The following is a 22,120-nucleotide window of genomic DNA, read 5'->3' as shown; positions in this document are numbered from 1 at the left end:
GTTTGAAATTGGGCAGCATCGTGATGCATTCAGGTACAAATAGCACGAATACATCCAGTCATAAGTAACTGAAATAGATATGCAGTCATGGGCCACTCTCTTTATTCTTCTCTTTTGTGTGTAAAAAAGACAAACTCCATGTTATTCCCCGTTAAAGCCTCCAGTTAGCAGAACCCTTCCTCGTGTATCACTTCCCATATGCACTAATTTACTTATTTGTATTGATTGTTTTACTTTTATTACTGTTTTACTGTTTATTTATACGACTGTTTTGTTTAATTTTACTATGTACATAGTCAAATAAAATAAAACACGAGACACGTGTCACTTTACCTGTCTGCTTCTGTAATCCTGCAACGTCCCTACTGCGGGAATAACAAAATAATATCTTATTTTATCGTATTTATTATACGCTCTATGATAAATGCACGTAAATTGTAACTTTAACCGGGGAGCTTTGTTTTGAAGGCTCAACCGGAAGTCGTAGACGCTATGGCGGCCGGCTTGAGCGCGTCTCGGTTCGTCCAGCAGCGACTCGGCCGTCCAAGCATCAGAGCGCCGGTCCTCCTGTGAGTCGGGAAGGCGCGCGGGGAAACGCTGCCGCCGAGTCACCGAGAGACGCCGCTCGGCTTGTATCTGCACGCAGAACTCCCAGCAGGACCTGAACGCCTCTCCAGCTCGGACCCGAACATGGGTTAGAGAGAACGCGACCTATGGATTAGCCACTTTGTGCACTTCACCCGAGGAGGAGGATGATGATGGGGGGGTGGGGGGGCGGCAGAGAGACGGACTTGTTTTCGCTGAGACATCCTGACAAAGACGGGGGACTGAGAGGGGAATAGAGACCGGGCTTCGCTGCTCCTCTCTGTCTCGCTTTTGCATCTTTTGTCTTCTTTTATTTTTGTCCTGTTTTTCTTTTTTTCTTCTTCTTTCTTCATCTTCTTCCCGCGTGTGTTGCGAGGCAGAGAGATGTTTGCAGAATTGCTGTGCGGCGCCGTGGCTCTGGTCCTGTATGTCAACACTCTGGACGCCGATTTCTGCTACGATGACAGGTACAGGGGTGAATGAATGACGTCACGGTCTCCGCCGCTGTCCTCTCGCCGGGTACCTTTTTCTGATCAATTGAGTAGGAATAAAGGGGCTTCATTCATCATGTTGAAATAACTCTGAATGAGCAGGAGGCGATTGCACTGCAGCAGCAGCAGCAGCAGACTCGTGTGAAGCTTTTCTCTTCACTCAAGCAGTCTGCCCTCAGGAAAAGTATCAATCTATCAATAGAGTGGAGTGTGCTGGTTATCCTCACCCATATAGTAGCTATGCAGTGTGTAGGAAACTTTGACATCTCTGTAACATTCCTATAGACACTTTTTTAAATTTTAAACACGGATCATGATCATACAGTATTTCCACACCCCTGTCATAATATTCCGGCAGCATTCTCTCAGTTATCTTCCTGGGACCACTGTGCAGGATGAGCACGGATGGGGGAATCCCAGTGTGCTCGGATGCCTCAGGAGCAAGTTCAGACTGTGGAGGCTGCAACACTTTGCACTAAGTCTTGAGAGGATGGGCCTCCTCACCCTCCACCCCACAGCAGAAGTCCCTCTCTTCCTGAAACAGATCCGATTGTGCAGCCATACTGAAACTTTTGTTGTTGTTGATTTATTATTAATGTACCTAAAAATAGGGAGCCGAGATGTCACCCTGCACTTGGAACCATCGGAGTGATGAGGCGAGCGCGGCGCTGGGGTTCAGTCGCTGCTCTAATATGGAGTAATGCATTACTCACAGCCGGCCGTTTGATATTTGATGGCTGGGTGGTTGTCAGCGCCTCGGGCTCACTTATGCGCCAGCCGCGCTTTCATGTAGGTCAGAGGCATCGCCGCTGCATCTTTGCTGTCGTTTCACACGTCGCCTTACAGTGAGCTTGCATTCAAGCTCACTGTATACATTAGGAGGGAAGTAGACCTCATACTCTCAATATAGAACATGGTGCAGTTAATATTCTTCTACATGTGCCTCGCCTCCCTCCTCCCCACGGCTTGTGTATGTATAACAGGTGCAGCCTTTAAAAGTGCACCCAGAGGATACACATAAGTGAACTAACACCACATTAACACCCTACACATCAAATGCCGGTGCCTTTACGGCTCTGTACATAGAACACTTCCTGCCCAACACAGGCCCCAAAGGCCTTTTTCTTTGCTTTTCCTCGTGGTAAAGTTGCTGTGTGGACTTTGTGTCATGGTCAGGTGTGGCAGGCAGCTCTTGTGCAAGAGAGATAGTGTTCTGTGTCCATAAACCTGTCAGGGGAGCGGCCGTGCTGTGCCGGGGTGAGAGGCTATACCTACCGCTGCTGCTGCTGAAGCTTTAACGCAGGACAGAAGGCCTCACCCTGATTATTCAGTGAAGAGTCGTTCAAACAGTTATTTATTACCGTTTGAGTCTTTTTTTTGGCCCTCCCGAGTTACTGCAGACGAGTCCTCCAATCCAGGCCCTCTGATGCGTTCTGTCTCCAGCATGTTTTTCATTGCGGGCCCGTCTCTCATCCAGCATCATCTGTGTTTTTTTTTTTAACACCATGCGTTTGGTTCAGGCTCGCAATTAGCAGCCGTCTCCTGTCCCCTTGGGCTCCACTGGGAGGGAGGGAGGTTGCAACAGCGATATAAATATTGCAGCCCTGGACACACCGACTGATCTAACTTGCTCATGCTGCGCTCCTGTAGAACTAAAACTACAATGTGGCTCGGTGATGGTAAAGAAGCTGCCATTATGGAGAATACTGAATGCGTGTGTGAAAGACGATAAATCCAACGGCGAGCTCGCCATTACCCAAACAGCTCGGAGGCAGGATTTATTTGAACTGTGAGTCTGTGACGGTAATTTATGGATCACTCAGATAATGTTTTTCAAAGGACATCAGTATTACAGAATGTCAGGCCTCTATAGCTCCACCGTGAAGATCGATTGTTGAGGTTTTCTCTGGTGTGCTTTTTTGAAAAGTAAAAGTAAACGCTCCGTCTGAATGTACATGATAAATAGCCGCAGAAGTATTATTAAATATGGATATTTTTGCCACAGTGCAACATTGATTCCTCACTGTGAGAAGACAGATTGGACTACTTTTCTTGCTCCTGGCAGTGAAACCAATGCATTGACTCAGCGAGCGATTCAAAGTTGGGGTCCAACATTGTGATGTGTGTGTATATGTGCGTATATGTGTGTGTTTGTGTGTGTTTGTGTGTGTGTGTGTGTGTGTGGGTGTGTGTGTGTGTGTGTGTGTGTGTGTGTGTGTGTGTGTGTGTGTGTGTGTGTGTGTGTGTGTGTGTGTGTGTGTGGGGGTGTGTGGGTGTAAAACGGCTAAGAGCTCCAGAGCCCCAGAAAAGACACCTGAGGATTTGCCATCGATCGGCTGGTCGTCTTGTATGGCGGCGCAATGCTGCGCTCTCTTTATGTATTCCTCTCATGGTGAAAGGAGGGTTTGAAAAATATATAAAAACTAGAAGGAGCACTGTGTGTTCTCCGTCACATACTTCTTATCACGGCCTTGGCTGTGTCCACATTAATCTGAGCAAACTTTATGCATTCCACACACCGTAACCAAGGCCAGGAGGAGGTCACCGTTAGAGGGAAATAAAGTTTACACGAGGTACAAGAAGTATCCTCCAAGCTGGAGAGAAAAGAAAATCTCACACATGACAGTTTCTTGACCCTGCAGCCAGTCACAATCTCTCCCTGGATAAAAAGCACAGCCTGAAAGAGAAGCCAATCTCCCAGGCACACACTCCTCATTAACTCATACACAGCTTTGACACCTGCTCTGGAAAATGGGAATCATACGTCATGTGGTTCATATCTCAGCTGCTATATAATCTACAGTTAGGCTGAGTGAAGGAATGGGAGAGCCCAGATAAATGTCAGTGGAGAAATACTGGTGCAATATTGTGTGTTTGGCCGCGAGCCTCGCACACTAGAAAACCCTCAACAGCAAGAACCGGCGATGGCATCGGGCCGTTATTGGCTTGATTGTAGGTGGCGAAATTTATGTCGTGGCCCTTTTTTTAACATTTCCGAGTGATTTAGCTTCTGTGCCTCAGGTCAACCGAGGCGAACACACGAGTAGTGGAGCCCAAAAAGGAAAGGTGGCCACTTTTTTTTCTTCCATTTAGCAGCAGAACACATTGAGCTGTTTTCAAGGTATACTTCAGCCTACACACACACACACACACACACACACACACACACACACACACGTCAGGAGCTTGACGGATGTGATGAACTGTGCCCGCCTGGTTTTTCTGCCCCGGTGTGATGTCTTAAGGTTCGACCGTGTGAGGATGTGTGTGAAGGTTGCGAAAGTCACGCCGAAGGACGCAGCCTCCCCGGGCCGTGGGCGGTGATTTATAACGCTCAGGCAGTTGGTGAGAAGGCTCCGTGCCCCGGGTGCTTTATTTAGAGGAGTCGGGATTGGGGGGCAAAACCGAACGCTTCAGGCTGATGCGGTTTGATGAGAGCTTCGACTCGATGGCGGCAAAGAAGCCACACAGAGCTCTAGGAAGTGACTCATGTTGCTTTAATGATCTACCAACCGGGTTACGGAAAGAAAAAAAACAAGTAGGAAATCTTTATTAATTTATTTCTGCGGTTTTTTTTTCTTCAATTTACTCAATTTTCTATCATAGCAGTCTCCTCAAAGAATCACACACTTTAACAAAAGTAGGCCGGATACTTAGACCTTATTGTCGAATGACAATAAAATAATCTTCATCAGGCTCCGTGTGGTCCCATCCTGGCCTGACGAGGACTATCCCGCCGTCTGTGCCCCTGATGGCCGCCGCCTCCTTGGCACTGTGTGTCAGTGCACTGATCTGGAACCCTTCTCTCGTGGCCTGTACTGTAGGATGGGCTGTCTGCGGTTATGTTGAGGGCCCAAGGGCGGCAACCCGGCAGTTAGAGTATCTCCGCTGGTTTTTTCCCCCCAGTCAGGCTCTCTCTGTCTGCTCCCTGTAATTACCGTCCTGCCTGCAGAGAGGGACTCACGACATGGTTTGGTAGATGTAGCTTCTCTCTCTCTCCCTCTCTCTCTCAAAGCCTTTTAGTCCTCCAGCTCCCTTCATCCAACGACTGCCTCCAGATGGTCCCGTTTGGTAAGCAGTTTAGGGTTTTTCTCCGTTCTGCAGTTTGAAGGGGAAGGTTTGAAACGGATTCAATTGGAGGACATTGCGTTTGCTTGTACTTGCCAGGATGGAGACATCAAAGTGCCCAATGACACAGACAGCACGTTGAGAGAGCCAGAGGAGAGGGCCTCCCGACAAAAGCACATGCAGACATATGTTGGCTATAATGAATATTTTTAGGGCCACCGAGTCAAATGGCAATGAGTAGAATGAAAGAGGTCACATAGTAGACATAGAAGAACCCACGGAGAATTTGTTTTATGACCAGCGTGGTTCACTCTCACCGCCCTCCCTGTTTTCAGTGAAAAAGCTCTATGTACCCACTGTACACTCCCTTCCCTGCATCAAACGGCCAAAAGTACGACCCCAAAAGAATGCTAATGTCGCTCCGTATCTGCTGGATGTGTAAACTGTTTGATAAAAGGTTCGCCTTCCCAGCTAATGAGGTGATACTTTAACTTGCGTGCTTGTGTGGCGAATTTAATCCAGGGTCTGCAGGTTAATGTAATATCAAATATCGAATAAAAGTACCCCTATAAATTATGGAAATGACTGATGACCAGTGTGGTGGTAGTTGCTATTTTCTTTTTAAAGCGCAATGAGTTTGTTGTCCGGAGGAGGAAACTTTGATGTTCCTGCATTTCCTCCCTCAAATCACCAGGGAGTACGAGCTGTTTGGCAGGAGAGGAAGGAGACGTGTGGGAGGCATCCTGCCCAATCTTCTTGGCCCGCACACTTTCTCTGATAGATTTTAACAGATGAGGGGGAAGACGGTGTTTTGGGTTTCTGACCAGCGTTTACAGATTAAGCTCAACGACCAAACGCCAACTTGAGACGGTTCACACGCCGTTGGTTGTTGTTGCGTCGGCACACGTGTAGAGGAAAACAGTCCTTTTAATTCTTTTCAACCTTTTTAATTTTCTCTCTCAAGATGATTCAAAATCACAAAAACAATAACCGATCTTCTGCCATCTAATCATTCACAAGAAAGGCATTCATCTCTTAAAATGGCTGTGGCCGTCTTTACTTGAGCTACAGCAGCCCGGAAAGACCAGCTCAGTGTCTAACCACAGATAGATCGGATCTTCTTTTTCCTCAGCTCTCATTCGCCAACAGATAGCCGATGAGGGTAGAAATTGTTATTTTCACCCTTGCCAACATTGAAAGATAAACTATCCTGGCAGAATTTCATTTCTAAAAATACCATTAATGAGGGGTTCTCATATGTTTGTGAGTTGCTTCCCTTACCCACAAAACCCTACAGAATTACTTAAGCATCTGAGTCGTGTGAGCGAGTTCATATTTAGGTCAATAGGAAACAGCTGACTAGATATGATGCTCCTTTCCCCCCCTTACTGTCATCAGACCCAGAATAGGGCTTCATTATACTGTATCTTGGTTATTCAATTTTTTCTTCTTAAAGTTCACAAAAATGCTGGCCTTTTTTCTGCACTGCGTTCCCCGTGGTGTGTGTAAAAAGGGGAAAATCTGAAATACCTACATATTTGGAAAATGTGCAAAAGCACTTAAATTTGAGAAAGTGTTTTATTGGTGCACTTCCTAACATGTAAAAAGTGTGTGGAAACGCACACATAGCAGCAGCACACTGAAATCCTGTTGCCTGACTGTGGACTTCCTTTTCCCTACCTTTCCATTCTGGGTCGCCACAGGTTTCTCTGCGACTGTCAAAACAGTCAAATGAGCTCCTCGGGCTGCTGCGGACCCAGAGCAGAACACTGTGAGCCGAGGACAGGCGGGTGGGACATTCTCCTACCTGCACCTCTCTCCATGTCACGGCTTGAAATGTCTTTTTTTCACATGTGTCTGAGAAACAAGGTTGGTTTGCAACGCTTGCAATATTTTGTATCACTTTTTTATAAGTCAGCTCGGCCAATATCTTGGCAAATTTATAACTGCTGTACAGAAACGCTGAAGATATGTTTGAATGAGACGATCTCATAGTAATGGACACAAAGCAGGTGCTCCTGATGCGTCGGCTTAATACTGTCTCTAGAACTGGAATAGATTCCAGACACCAAAGAGCACTGAAGCTACACCGAGTACAACAATTATAATCTTTATTATCACGGTTGCTTGGTGAAACACTTTTACACTAACAAGGTTATTAGCCTCAATCGCAGCATGGCTCCACGGCAGTTTCAGTGGGTCAGTCCAGCAGTTTGGTCCAGACTGAAATAACTCACCAACTCTTTGATGGATTTCCTTTCAGCTTTGTACAGACGTTCATGGTCCCCATAGGATGAATACTACTTACTTTGACTTTTCCTCCCGTGTCAGTGTCAGGTAAAAAATTGACCTTTGCCAACAAGTTGGTTTATATAATACCAGCAGAACTAATGATATTCACAATACCTGCTAACTATAAAGTGCCCCCATTTGGTCAGAATTGAAAAGATAAATAAATGTAATATTTTTGTTTATGTTGTGTTTAAGTAAACAATGAATATGGTAGGCTACAATAATGAGCCAATTAACAGCTATCAGGCAGCAAAACAAAAGGCAACAAATCTGCAAAATGTTTTATTCAGGATTCAATTCCAAGTTCAATAGGCCTCATCTATACATCGTGAGAAGAGTGAATTTGTATTGGTAAATGCAAATACCTGATCATTTTTAATGCAATTTCCACACCACCTCATATTATCTTGAATAGATAAACAAGCATTTCCAAAGAGCAATATTTTTGAGAAATCAAAACTTTGTTTATGCATGTGTGATTGAACACATACCTGTATGCCGGTGTTACATATGTTATGAATGAGTGCATGTAGGCGGCCCTCATTGTTATCCTCCCATCAGTTAAACAAACAATGTACATTAGCCTGTCATCTTAGATTAAATGTTATACGTATGCTACGGTTATCAGTTATTATGTGGCTCAAAGGTTTTGCAAAATCTGCAAATGAACTTGGTGACCCCAATAAAAATCTCCTGGGAGTCGGCATCCACCAGTCTTTGAGAATGACTGATGTGGTTTATTTACTCGTGCGAACAGAAGCATGTTAAAGTACATGGTAGCACCACAAAGCCAAGTTCAAGTGTTCCACTTCGTCACAGTAATCCTGAATGAGACTTTACGTCGGTGAACACACCACCGGACACCCATAACCTCCAGATCCAGATGATTTCTAGACTCCCTGGAAACTTGATACATACCTGAGTCTTAAATACCTGTGATGGTCTGATGTGGAGCTGAACTACCTTTTGATTACTGGAGCAAACCGCTATCTGCAGTTGATGTAACTGAATATGTGCTGCATCACTCGGCTGCTCCAGCTGATTGTCACTTGTGATACTTCGCTGCACAGGTCGCTGTTCTCGCTGTGGGGTGGAGAGCTGCTCACCATGGCTGTGGTTTTATGAAAGCCCCTCGCTGTGCTCCAGCCTGGCCAAGGCAAGCTGCTTCAAAGCTGCATTAATCAGGCTCTAATGCTTTATAATCACCCGACTGGTATGTGGTGTGATGAGAAATGAAGCCATATGTAGATGTGGGGTTAGCTGCCTGGTGGTGGATAGAAGCGTTAGATTGTCTTCGCTGTGCTGCACAAGACGTTGACCTTAGTCCTATTTGGTATTCTCAGCGCTGCTTGCCTGACCATTTAATTAAAAGCCAGCAGATTATCTCTTCTAATACATCATGTGGTTATAGCAGCACACACACATACAGTGATGCCCACAGACAGACAGACAGACAGACAGACAGAATTATAATCGCCTTAAAATGGGAATGATGTTTGATACCGGACCGAATGATCTAATAAGAAAATCCCTCACGTGGTCAGTATTGCATGGCAGACGCTCAACACAGCTACTCAATCATGTGAGGAAGGCGTTAAAATGATGGATCAAATGTCCCGTTAGACCAACCGAGTGAGATTAGTGGGATTTATAATCAAGTAACATGATGCATCTGGTGTGAGAAAACAATGTTTTGATCGTGTGCGGCGATGGGTAAATGCTTGCTGCTATGCTCCCATCATTAGACGTGGGTCTCAAATGATTTGACTCTGCCAGGCTAAATTCTTAATGGGTCTAGACAAGGGTTTGGATTTCGAGGGCTAATGCTGGCTGATGGCTCCTAAGCCGTGGCCACTCTCAGGCTCTTGGCCCTCTTCATATTAATGGGATTAACAGGACTGTGGATGAGAGGGGGCACGACGTGTAAGCAGAGAACCCCAAGCCATTAGAGACAAGAACTCCCCTGTCCCCCATATCCAACAGGGATGCTAGAGTCCACCCTTTTCGGAGAGGAAGAGGAGAAGACTACCCTTCTTCACCGGGCTTTTCCATCTCGGTGGCCTTATTCTCTGACAAGGAGCAATGGCTCGTTTCAGTAAGGTTATGACTCAAGTTGGCCAGTTCAGGGGCAATGCCTTTGTCCATTGTGAGAAGAAGGGGGGCTGTGTGGTCCCTCTGTTCTCCCTGGACCCAATGAAGGAGGCCATTTGTCCTTAAATAAAGGGGAATTAAGCCCTGGTTGTGTTGCTCTGTTGTTTATGAAGGACAAAGAAGCCAGGCCTCAGAGTTCCCTGTTTGGACAGAGCAGAAAACTACTTGCGAACCAAACCCGTCAGAACCGATTGGGTGAACTCATTATGGTCGTACGCGCTCCGGTTGGGGTTTTCAAGTGGCGAGACAGAGGACGGAGGGCAAAGGATGCACAGTTTGTGAGCTAAGAGAAGCTGCTTTGTGTTATGAATATGCCAGCTCAACTTGCTAGCCTTGGGTGGCACGGCTGGAAAGATGATGCGACGGTCAATGCACTTGGAGAAATGCGGCCTGACAAGATTTTCGAGCAGGTTGCCAAGCTGGAAAGCAGCCATCCGCTTCTCGTTGCCAAAGCTGCCAGAGCGGTTGCCATATTTAATTTAGGATTGTAGTAATTATATTGCTTTTGAATTAAAAGCCATATTTTAGTCATGAAAAAATGAAATCAAGAATGGTTAAACATATTTTTACGGAACCTGAAACAACTTGTTGGTGTTTTTGAGAGGGGATTTAACGGTTGTGAATCTTTTGGGAAAAACTGACTTGCCGCATTCATATTCATATGCACTGTCGTGCACTGCTGCATCTCAGTATTTGAGGACGTTTCTCTTTCATTTAGCTATGGACAGTATAGTGCTGGCTTCTGGGTTAAATCAGTGCAACAGCAGCAATCACTCGCCTCTTTGGAAAATTCCCCACCGAGGACTTTTGAGACTGTCGTCCCGTGAAGAACAACAGAAACAGTTGTTTCAGCAAGTTCCCCTTAACCTTAACCATGTGCTTATTATTGTAACCATGACAGCAAAGCTCCCCTAACCTTAGCGACATTGTCATTTTAACCCAAACCATGATATTTCCATCAATGTAGTTTTTCTGCCAAACCCTTCAACTATATTGTTGTCACATCATGAAATGGATTGATTTTTGAACAGTGATTTTCTTTCATGCTGTCCTGCTGATATGGGCATTACATCCGAAAACCACACAACTATTTGTCTTTCTTTAGGACAGTTACACACAACGTATTTTGTGGCTTCCTTTGTAGCAGAGGCAACCAAACCAAATGGCTAACCGGGAACTCAATATTGGGGCGACATGGCAAATGCTACTGTTGAGCCCAGTGGAAGAAACTTCTAACTCGGACTTGTCACGCTGTATAGCGGGCCATCACTTAATACAAGCTAGTGTGCTAAATGTTCTATTAATGTCATCTGTTCTGACTTTTCCCCTCTCAGATTCAGGTCCAATCCTTAAAAACACAAGTGTTGGAATGTCTCTGACTTGTGTTATTATTGTGGTTAAAGTGGTTTTTAAGTATGAGTACAGTATCTGGTGTTTCCTAAATGTGGTAAGTGAGTCAAATGCAGCACAGAAGGGCCTGTGGTCTGGACAGTTTAGCCACTGTGGCTAACCTGTAGCTCCCCCCCGGGCTTGTGCCCCTTGTGGCCTTTATTCTGGTGCTGTGTGTGCTCTCTCAAGTCTCTGAGCTGATGCATCGATAGAGATGATGAGAGGGAAAGGAAACAGGGAGGGACTCATCAGCTGTGTTGTTGTGCAGTTGTCTTTATTTGTGGACAAGCTGACGGAGCAAAGACTAAAATCTTGTGGACCCCAACGGTCCCAGCTGTAGGATCCGCCTCCTCCCCTCACTTCCTACCTCTGACCAGACCACAGCTACGGAGGAAGCACATCTTTTTCACAAGCTGCCTCTAATTGATACTGTCGAGCCCTGGGAACCCAGTGTGTGGTTTTAATACAACGCACAACAGCCTGCAGTATGCCACCCTCTGGGACGCCACAGGTTATTTACAACCAGACGACCGGTCTGGCCCAGGTTTTCGCATAGTTTCATTTAAGTGAGTAAAAAAAAAAAAAATGCCCACCACACTTGGATGTGACCCTTGCCAAGCCTTTCATCACGTAGCTTCACTGAGGGTAAGAGTTGAATCCAATCCAGAGCTGTAATCTCAGCCTTAGGGGGCTTTTCGCTAAATGGCTGTGTGGGCTGTGACAGCTTGAAACCAGTTATATATGTAGGTTAAGTTCCCGCTGTTCGTGCTGACTTTATGCTACTGTCTCTGTTCGCACGTTTGCGTTTCCTCACCAGCTACACCTGTGGAGTTGTTAAAATCAAATGATTTTTATTTCTAGTCAGTGACGCTAAATACGGGCCACATATATTTTCGTGTTTTGCGACGTCCACGTGGCATTACCAAATCCAATCAAATGGGGTGTAAATTGACTAGTTCTAACGCAGCTTGTCATGGCTTGGTGAGACAGACATGTCTGACATCTCTCCAGATGGAAAACAGCTTGTGTTGTATTGTGTTTCACGGACCGAGCCAATTCTCCCGCTCGCTCTCTTTCTCCCTCGCTCCCTCTCTCTCCGTCACTATGAATAAAATCACGCTGGCGACAGATTGATGGAATCATGATGCTTTGCAGGGTTGATTTCGCTGGTTTATTTTGGCGCTGACCCTCAGCGTCTCTGGCCGCGGTGTCTCCCCCTCATCTTTGACCTTTCCCATGTGCGACTCTCCCCTCTGGCTATTTTGCCAAGTGAGGTCTTCCTCTACGGCTGGAGATGGATACACACGACTGGAGTTTATTTTTGATCCGAGGAGGAAGTTTGGGTTAGGAGAAAGTGTGCGCAACTGTTTTCCCTTAACCATCCGCTGAGGTTTGAAGATCTGGAGAGAAGCGCTGTCAGAATAACGAGACTCCTTAAAGGCACTCTTAACAAAAATAAATGTATAATCTGGGAGAGATTGAGGTTTTGCAAAAGAAAGAAAGAAAACAGCAGAGCTGGCAAGGAGGAATGATTGATTGAGAATTTTAGAATCAGATGGAAGCTCTGATCCCCGTTTGTTTCAGTGTGACTGTGAAGGCCTCGGGGCCGATCCCTTTCATTCTGCGGTGAACACGTGTTGTCCTGACTGTGAACTCCGGCTGCTTTGGGGTCTTACAACATTTACCTGATGAGATGTTAAGAGGCCTCAAAACCACACCGGATCCCCCAGGCGGCTCCTCCAAATCGTGTCCGGCCTGTAGTAGACACATTTTTCCGCCATCACATGGTAGAAACATCAGCGGCTGTTTTAATTAGGAAGCAGTTCAAGGGAAATCCATCCACGGGCCTCGCTGCCTCGCAGGCTTTGTTTTCATATGTGTGAGTGACTGCCGGGGTCCCCGATGAAGACCCTACCCTTCAGACACAAGAGGCTCACGACTGTTCAAACAAGCTGTCACTCAAATCTTCGTTATTCTGCCAAAACAGTGTTGGCCTTTGGAAGTATTTTCACCTCATGCGGAGGCTTAATGTTTTATTTTGTAAAAACAAGCAACCGTTATCTTGGGGAAAAAAGAAGCCGCGAGGAGAATGACACTTCTACCAAGAAACTTCTCGAGGCGAGTCGATTTCTGTGTGGGAGTGGGGGAAATGATGTTGCCCTGCTGGCGGATTTCCATTATGTGTGGAAAGAAAAATACATTATTAGCACTAAACACGCGCCGTAATGACTCGCTCTCTCTGCCGCCGCTTCTCGTTCAGCACTGGCCAGTCTGAGACGTTTGCTCAGGCAGTGCGGCCGTCACTCCACTTGATTGATGGAGCCGATGACTCCCTCCTGACAGCCGGCGCAGAGCAGGCCGGCCTCGGGGTGTCCGCCATGTGGGCTGGCACTCTCCCCAGAGACCCGGCCCTTTTTGTTGGGAGACGACGGACCTCGATTGCCGCTGTGATTGTGTCACCTCCTAAACCGCAGCTCATATTCAGTAGCTAGCAGCTCATTCAGAGGTTATTGATTTCTAGCAACGAAACAATCCACCATAGTTTCCCCATGAGCACGCAGCTGGCTGGATTCTATTAGGTGAATACGAATTTTATTAATTCCCTCCTGCAGCCGTTGCAAAGCCCATTCATTCAATGAAATATGAGTCAATACAAGAATTACTTATGTGTCTATTGGCTGCAGTTTCTCAGCAGAATACACATTTATGTCAAATATGTTCTCTCCGGGTTAAGTTTAGCATTGAGACGTAGTAACACTAGCATACAAGTGCAGTTCAGATTTATGTGGGAGATTATGGCGCATCTCACACTCTACCGTTGGAGATGGGCTGTAAATCATGTGGATGAATGATGGATAGAGGTTGTCACATTGAACAGATGAGTTGGCAGGACGCACGCTGGCATGTTTGCCTGCTCAATGAGCTTTTAATTTGCAGTAAGAAGAACTCCACATCAGCGTTTGAGGGGGTCTTTGGAAATCAGAAAAAAACTGACTTCTGTGGGAGAATAAAGGACGCCTTTCTGAGATGTCCCAGTTTTCAAGATGATCTGAGCAGCAGACAAAATGACTCATTGGCTTTTTGGAAGAAAGGCACAAAAACGGAGTGCGTGGAACTTTTCATGCAAAGTACAGACGATACAAAGGAAATGTTCAATAGAAGAGTGTTGCGCTGCATTTGGGAGAAAGCTCTTTGGCACAAGGGAAATTATCCTCGTCTGTTGTGCCAGTTCTGTTGGACTCTTCCACTTATTCCAAGACAATTTGCAGTTGCTTCCATGGCCACTTTATTCATATTTAACACACACAATTGTACCTCAGTTCTCAGTTTGGCTTTGCCTAACTCTTGTGTTATTAGTTTGTATGTTTACAGTGTAACTGTTTTTGTTTTTCATGGGTATATTTTACACACGATTGCAAACTTGGCAGTCACTTTGTGCAATTGTCATTTCCCATCTTAGAGCCGTGATTCAGCGATGCTTGAAAACGTTTTTTTAAACTGGAACTAAATATATTTTACGTGAAATTTAAAAATGATGTGCTGTAGGTGTAAAGGACTTCCTCAATTGATCCGAGTCATACTGTGTACTACGAAGTCCTAATAGTTTTACAATACACCGTCAGACTATTAGTATATCATTGGAAAGGACACAATTGTAGCTTTGCCATGATCACATAATCATCATTATGAATGATCTCATGGCGTTTAGACCGGCACAGCTCACATCATGTCCAGTATCTGATCGGTGGAGATAAGTGCTTTATGAAATATTACTTATTACTTGGAATCCATCAGTGGTCATTTATTTCACAGTATTGCATTTCCCCGTGTTCGACCTAACCAATACGTCCCCATTCAACTGTCTTTAATCCTCATGAGTGGAGGAATCCTCGACCTGGGAAGGAATGGCAGTGAGTGGGACACTGAGGAGAGGGAACCGGAGCAGAGCTGAGGAAGAGCCGCTCTGCGTCGCCTGGTTTTTATCTGTGTCTTGCATAATAATCAAAAAACGGAACCCCACAGATAATACTGTTATTGGCAAAGGTACCTAAAACAGTTTAACAGATGGTTACTGCATGTTTTTCTCATCCAAACAGCTGCATCCTCAAAATAGATTTAGATTTTAAATTAATTAATAAAGCGCAGGATTCTCCCAAAAGCTTTAATAACTTGCAGATTTGTGGGATTTTGGAGGCTTTCTGTGTAACCCTCAGTGGACTCCCAAGGGTGAGTCAGCTGCTGCAGACCGTGCCTATAGTCTAAACCAGATTAAACATTTAAACCTTTCAGTCCCCAGTCGAGAGGATGCTAAACTTCAATTCATGTAGGTCCGTACCTTTTTCTTTCTGCATGCAAGAATGTGCTAACGTTAATGGATGCTAGATGATTCATGACTGAGCTGAAAGGTATTAAAAGATAAAAAGAATAACTTTGAAGATGATGTGCATTTGATCTTGATCAGAGAATTCCTAAATAAAAGTAAAGAAAAATTGATCATTTAGATCAAAGTGCATCCAAACTGGTCAAACATCTTGTTCTTATTTCAACCATTGATCAAAGAATCGACTTGTTGCCGCTGGAGATAAAACCCAGTTCTCCCCTGTGAGTGCGTGCACGATGCTTTTCCTCTCAGCACTTTTACACTTTCTGACAGCTCTAAACCTTGAAGCAGAGGTCACTTGCATATTCATAAACCTTGTGCTGCTGACTCGATGTCTAACTGGATGTTCAGCTCCAAACATTCTCACATGTCTGCAGATAATGAAGTGCGGTCGTTGCGTTGTTGAGGACAAGCTGCAACTGTAACACAAACGGGGGCAGCTGCGCTCTACCTATAAATACACCGTGGTACTGTACACCGCATGCCTATTAATGAAGCCAGCGCTAAGTAAGTCTCGGCACACTAAGTAAACGCTGTCCGTGAAAATGCTGGATGCAGCATGACGAGGCCCTGATGTGCAATGGGGAGCAGCTAAGAGCTTTGACCTTGTTGAGCCAATAAAGCCTCGATGATGCACGTTTAGCTGTGTGCGGTGCAACCTTTGGCTGATCTGTGAGTCTATCTCCCAGCCAGCTTTGTGCAGTAGCCAACATTAGCTCTCCTGGAACACTCGCCCGAGCCTCTCGCACATTAATATGTTGAGCTGCCTTCCTCATTTTCCTGCACTTTTTTTTCATTGAATACAAAAACTCCTTTGCTAATGCCCTCATTAGCAAATACTTTGGAGGTCAACCCCACTTTATTCGCAAGGAAAATGAAATATGAAATAAGACCTGATGCCTTACGGTGTTTACTGCAAATGATGTGGGATAATGAGGCAGTCCAACAATGCCAATGCATGTACTCACTCTTCTATAAATCATTCATAACTGGATTCAGTACGATGGACAAACATCTCCAGCGTCAGTCACCCAAAAAGCAGAAGTAAACACAGTTTCCTCATACATTACATGTCTGCTAGGATTGACAGCATTTCATTATCTTGAGCAGCTCCAGTTTGGGTTATTAGCTCAGTTGCGGATGTGTTTATGGCTGTCGGAGCTGTGTTTATTTGAGCAGGATTTAAGGCTGTTTATTTGGGACCAGCTTCTTCAGTATACAGTTGGCCCAGTCAGATAATTGTGAGATTTAGGAGCTGAATAAAACACCAGCTCAGTGTTCAGCAGTGTTTACCTCAATGGTTTTAGTACAGCTGAAACATCTGCTACCTTTATGGAAAACCATGAAATGATTATGCCGGGTTTGGAATGAACAGAAAAAGTACCTGCTGATTTTCCCTGAATGCTCTCTGATTGTGAGGAACTGCAAGTATGGCTGACTTAGTGCAGAGTGATTATCCTGCTGCTTTTTTTTAACCCAGCTTTCTCTGTATAAAGACTGAAACTAAATGTGCAATATCATGCGTTTTTTGAGAAAGAAAATTGTCCATGATTTTCTTCGTGTTGCATTCCAAGCATCCAAATGACTTACAAGCATCCATTGAAGTCATCAACATGATCCACATTATCTTTTTAAGCGTTTATTGTAATATCCCCAATCCTTTGTCTTGTGATGTAATAGTAGTTAAAAGAAGAAAAACAATTCACAAATATACCTATTTATTTATCTCATTAAACAGCAGGGCACTATAGTTTTTGGTAGAAGTTACCTAAACACGAGTAAATAGTGCCTTTTTTGAGGACTACTTTCAGTCGATGGGGAATACACCAGCAGGACATGGGGTTTTAAACTAAACTACAGTTCCCAGGCTAATGCTGATGATGGAACATGTCACACAGTGCAACGGTGCGACTCATGAATGCGTTTTCAATAGTGTTTGGACGACAACAGGATACATAATCCTATGGCACAGATACATAATCTATATCTGCCTTTGACTACACAGACAATACTGGTCAGCTGTATCGGTTCATTATTGGTTTTGGTCTGTTGGTGGGATTTGTGAGAACAATAAAAAATAAAAACATATTGCTCTATGAGATAATATTAACTGTAAAACATATTTTATCAGCCAGCACTGGTGGCGCTTCATGGGTTTGAATGACTCAAGCATAGAGCAGTTTTAGCTGATATAACATAGTGTTTTGCCCCAAAACCAGGGGCCGGTGGAAACCAGCTTCAGACTGGTAATTGATTTGTTTCAGCCCCCCTACTGGCCTGCTGTAATGAGATGACAAGTACAGTCCTGGGGAGTAGCTGAGTGGGGGTGGGGAGAGCTCCATGACCCACAGGAAGATCGATACTACATGATGAGGCCGTGGAAATGGTGCCGCAGCCTTTTGTTCTCATCCAGGCCTTCGCTATAAACCGACCGTTTTGCCACTCTACACTTGTGATGTTATTAGAAAAAAAACATTTCTCACTGACACGCCATTGGTTTTTTACTGGCCATATGCTTGATCATGTGTTTTTCCATACTGCAGGCAGAGAATCATTCTTTTTAACTGCCTATCATTGTAAGCGATATCAAGGACATAAAATGTAATGTGGATCCCAAACAAAGGCTTTTGGTGTCCTATAGTCCGACTACAGAGGAATGGACACATTACTCACTTGCTTGTACTTACTTTCAAATCATTTCACATTCGAAGACGTTGCAAAGATTAATAACGGCAGTTCTGCTCTTTCGTAAAAAAAGATGAGCCCACATCTTTGGGATGTGGGCTTGATTGCAGCGTACAATACCTGCCTGATGTGTGGGGGAAAATGGTCTCCAATAATCCCACCAAATACTGGCATTTGCTTGTGGCAAGGCCTAAATAATTTGTTGGTATAACATGAATAATGGAATCGTAAGACACTACTGCAGAGATGCGGCGAGCCTGTTTTTTCTTCCTGGGTTGTGGATCCGACTTTGAAACCAGCTGTGGTGGCTTCATCCATCTGTTTGCATTTACAGTATAGAATCCATGCAGTGCAGTATTTGGCAGAATTGCCTTCCAACTTGGCTTTTCCCCAGCCAAAAGAGGGGATAGGTCAATTGCAAGTACACTTTTCAAGTCATAAAAATACATATACAAGTATTTTTCTTTTGGGTTTAGAGAGAATTCCTCACCCTCAGGAAAGACGGCTGAAGGGTTGGAGGGAATAATAGCTCACTTTGCACCTCGTAAAAACCTGTGAGCACACCTCGAGTGCTGCTGCTGAAGGCCTCTCGCTGAAAGTCCCACGCTCGCGGCCCTCAAAGCCGTCCCTGAGGATAATAGAAGTGATGGGGAGCTCAGTGGAGAGGATGATATCGGCCTTCACACCACTGACGTGTGTGTGTTTAGTCCTCTTCCCACCATTTCTCACCATATACCACTAAGTGTCATACAATAGTGACAGACATCATTAATACCTTCTTCCCTTCACTTTTTTGGAGTCAAGCAGCTTTCCCCCCCTGCTGGCTCCTCTGGACGGCCAGTCGACACTCCAAAGTGCGAAAGTGTGTTTCTTTGCCACAAGATGCAAGAGTCTGGCCTAGACCCTTGGCTATTGAGCTGTACTAAATGTGTGCACTATGAGGCGTTTTAACCCAGTCTGCATGACGTGAATTTTTTATATCGGCTAAGCTCCAGAAATGCCCTCTGTTGCGCTAGGCATAACAGGCATGGCAGAGAGAGGAGGGGCGTCTCCATTGCATCCACCCCTTTTGGGCAACAATAGGTGACTGAGCTAGGACTGAACTGCAGAGGATGAATTACAAGAGGAGGAACTGACAGATGAGATGTTTCGTCCTCACTCTCGACAGATACGTACCTGCTGTATTGGCCCTGTCTGTGTGGTCATTTGATCTAACTGGTGGAAATAGTTGCCAGACGACAATAGTCGTATCGAGCTCTGATGGACAAAAAACAAGAACTTTTTTACTAAAACATAAATGACCAGCACTCGCACAGATGTATGAGCTCTGATGGCAGTGGCTTGGCGCCATTGTTGTGAAAGTAGCGTGCCTTTATTGCTACAATGATTAGTCATGTAATTGCTTAATTGATTGGGGAAAATGTTGAAAGCTAACCCTTTAAACGGAGAGTAATATGTCAATAGACTAAGAGTATACAGCCATGCTAGCACATCTAGCTGACAATGCTGATAATTTTTCATTATTTATTAAAATCACCTTCATCTCAGTCGAGTCTGTTAGCATGCCAGCGTTTGTTAACAAGCACAAAGTGGGTGAGGTGAAGGATTATGTTTTTGCTTGCTTAATGACAAAGGGTGGAAGGTTAGGGCAATCACCAAAGTCTTACAATCAATCTTTGTCTTACTTTGAATATTTTAAGCAATTATCATGGCAATCCATCCATAGTCGCAGATCACGGGACCAGAAAAATCAGATGGAGGAGTCAATGCGATGTCTGTACAAAATGTCACAGCAATCCACAGATTTGTTACACTTCAGTTTGGACCAAAGTGGCAGACGACCAAGAATCATTGGCATCTATAGAGCCAAACCGCTAGCTTGGCTGAAAAAAAGTGGCTAATAAAAGATTGTAATATTATTAAGATAAATGTATTGCTCTGCAGCTGAGCTGTAAATCATCAAAAATCTAAAGGGGAGATGGACTAGGGTATGCAGTATGTAGCCAACAATGTTTGACTTCACCGTAATTCTGGATTGTATATGGCCCACTCGGTAGGAGTCTGAAATGAATCCTTACTCCCCCTCTCAATTCACTGAGTTCTTCTCGGTCCAACAGGGCGGTAAATCTCTGAGAAGGCCCGTCCTCCTCCGAACTTTCGCTATCTGGGAGCCGACATGCTAGCAGGTTCATGTAATCAAACACCGCTGCTTTGCTCACATCTGCATGCAGCTGTGTCTCACGTGATCCGGTTCTTGTCTCTCTTTCGCCTCAACACATTTTGGCCTACATTGTGTCCCACTATTCTCCTTTCATCATTACGCATGCAGTTTGCACTTAATTAAGTGAATTGAGGGCTCACTGGTGCTGATTTGTTGTGGCGGTACGCTGGAGATGGCAGCGTGTCTCTCGCTCATGCACAGAGAAGTAAACACAAACCCACGGCAACCGCCTGCAGCTTTCTGACACTGATTGGACCGCTGGCCTAGGATGTGGAGAGCACCTGAGCTGAGTGGAGTGAGACAAAGCAGCAGGTGTTGTCCTTTAAGAATTCATGTCACATGTATCTATTATGACTGTTTTTGTTTTTTAAAGGAAAAGGCTGTGTTTACCAGTTGGTTATTATTTTTCTTTGTTGTTATTTTTATGTCTGAAATTAATTATTTACCTTTTCAGTGTTTTGTGGGAATTCCCCTGCTTTCTGTAATCTCTTTGGCTGATCGCACTTCTTAAGTGGAGGCTTCAATCATCATGTGATGTTCTGCATTTAGCTGCTACGCTCAATAATACCTCACAAATCAATGGCTTTTTTAGCCGTGCTGACCTCATGGCTCTGTGGGTATCGAAGTCCGTCGGCCCACCACTTTGGTCCAGACAGAAATAACTATTGAATGGCTTGCTATTAAATGTGGTAAAGAAAATCAGCTTCTCCTCAGGCTGAAAGGTAAACCTTTGTGTGATCCTCTGACTTTTCCTCAAGCGCCATCATCTTTGTAATCTTTCTCAACACTTTAGTTTATGAAAAAAATGCCAGCAAAACTAATGACATGCCCATCAGCTGTACTTTGTGTTTATTACTAACAATGTGAGCATGCTAACATGCTCAGACAGTGAAGGTGGTACATGTTGTACCTGTTTAGCATGCTAACATCAGTATTTATACTGGGTACAAACACAGTATTTATACTGGGTACAAACACGATTCATTATTCATTCCCACAGTAGTCTTGAATATTTCATCATTCCTAATCTGAGTCAGGGGGATTGCAAACCCGGGAGCCGATGTAATTCATCGCCGCCTCACTGTTTTGGTCACCACCACAGAACTAGTAAGAAGCTGAACACACCTTCTTTCAGCGTGTTATTTTTTGAGATTACGGCTTCCTTGCTCCTTCATGAGGAAATTGGGTTGACACAGTGAATTTCTTTCCATTTAAGCAGCCTTAATACTTAATGCTGTTTTGTCTGCCCCCCGGGGCCCGCTGAGTGCGCGTTGCACTTTTCCGGGCTGACACAGATTCTCATTACCTCTGGAAAAACTTCCTGTGTTCATGTAAAACAGTGTAACCTGATCCCGACACTCAAAATAGTTCCGCGGGAGACGCGATCTGGTGGAGCTGACGCTGGCTCCCAGGGCGAGTCGCGTGAGTAGAGACGATGTAAAGACACAGCGTGTGCTTGTTTAACGCCTATAAATACCTGAGGTGAGGTAAACATCATTGGTTCGCTCCAGTGAGAGGAATTAGGGGTAATTAAAGAAGACAAAGGAGGCTTGCAGAAGTGCTTTCTCGGCTATTTGTATTTGGCCATGTCCTCTAATGTCTTTAAATGGAGGCATGATTTATGGTGGTAAAACAACTGACATCTTTAGAAGTAATGTCTTTTGGCTTTTAGATTTCTGTCTGATGGATATGTGCCCACACAGTCAGTAAGTAACTGGTGCTGGAAACCAGTAAATGCTGACATCATTTACTCCATCAGAAGAATGGGATTGCGAAATGTTTACAAGACATCATCTGTTTTGTGCTAGAGGACGTTATGTCTTACTCCCCAGTGAGATCTACTTTCACCAGCAACGT

At 44.7% G+C, this 22,120-nt stretch overlaps 1 protein-coding gene across 1 annotated transcript in view; it reads left to right on the top strand.

Annotated features, from left to right (window-relative positions):
- Positions 1-969: 969 nt before the first annotated feature.
- tmtc2b (transmembrane O-mannosyltransferase targeting cadherins 2b) overlaps positions 970-22,120 on the top strand; it is a gene marked incomplete at both ends in the record, with an annotated part of 84,743 nt that continues 63,592 nt past the window's right edge. The window contains one exon of the mRNA XM_079223237.1: positions 970-1,052. Within this exon, the coding sequence (XP_079079363.1) occupies positions 970-1,052 (83 nt within the window). The remainder of the gene's footprint in view (positions 1,053-22,120) is intronic.

The sequence above is a fragment of the Taurulus bubalis genome (genome assembly GCF_910589615.1).
Source record: "Taurulus bubalis genome assembly, chromosome: 9".
NCBI lineage: Eukaryota > Metazoa > Chordata > Actinopteri > Perciformes > Cottidae > Taurulus > Taurulus bubalis.
The sequence above is the reverse complement of the archived record's forward strand: the minus strand, read 5'-3'. Positions and strand labels throughout refer to the sequence as shown.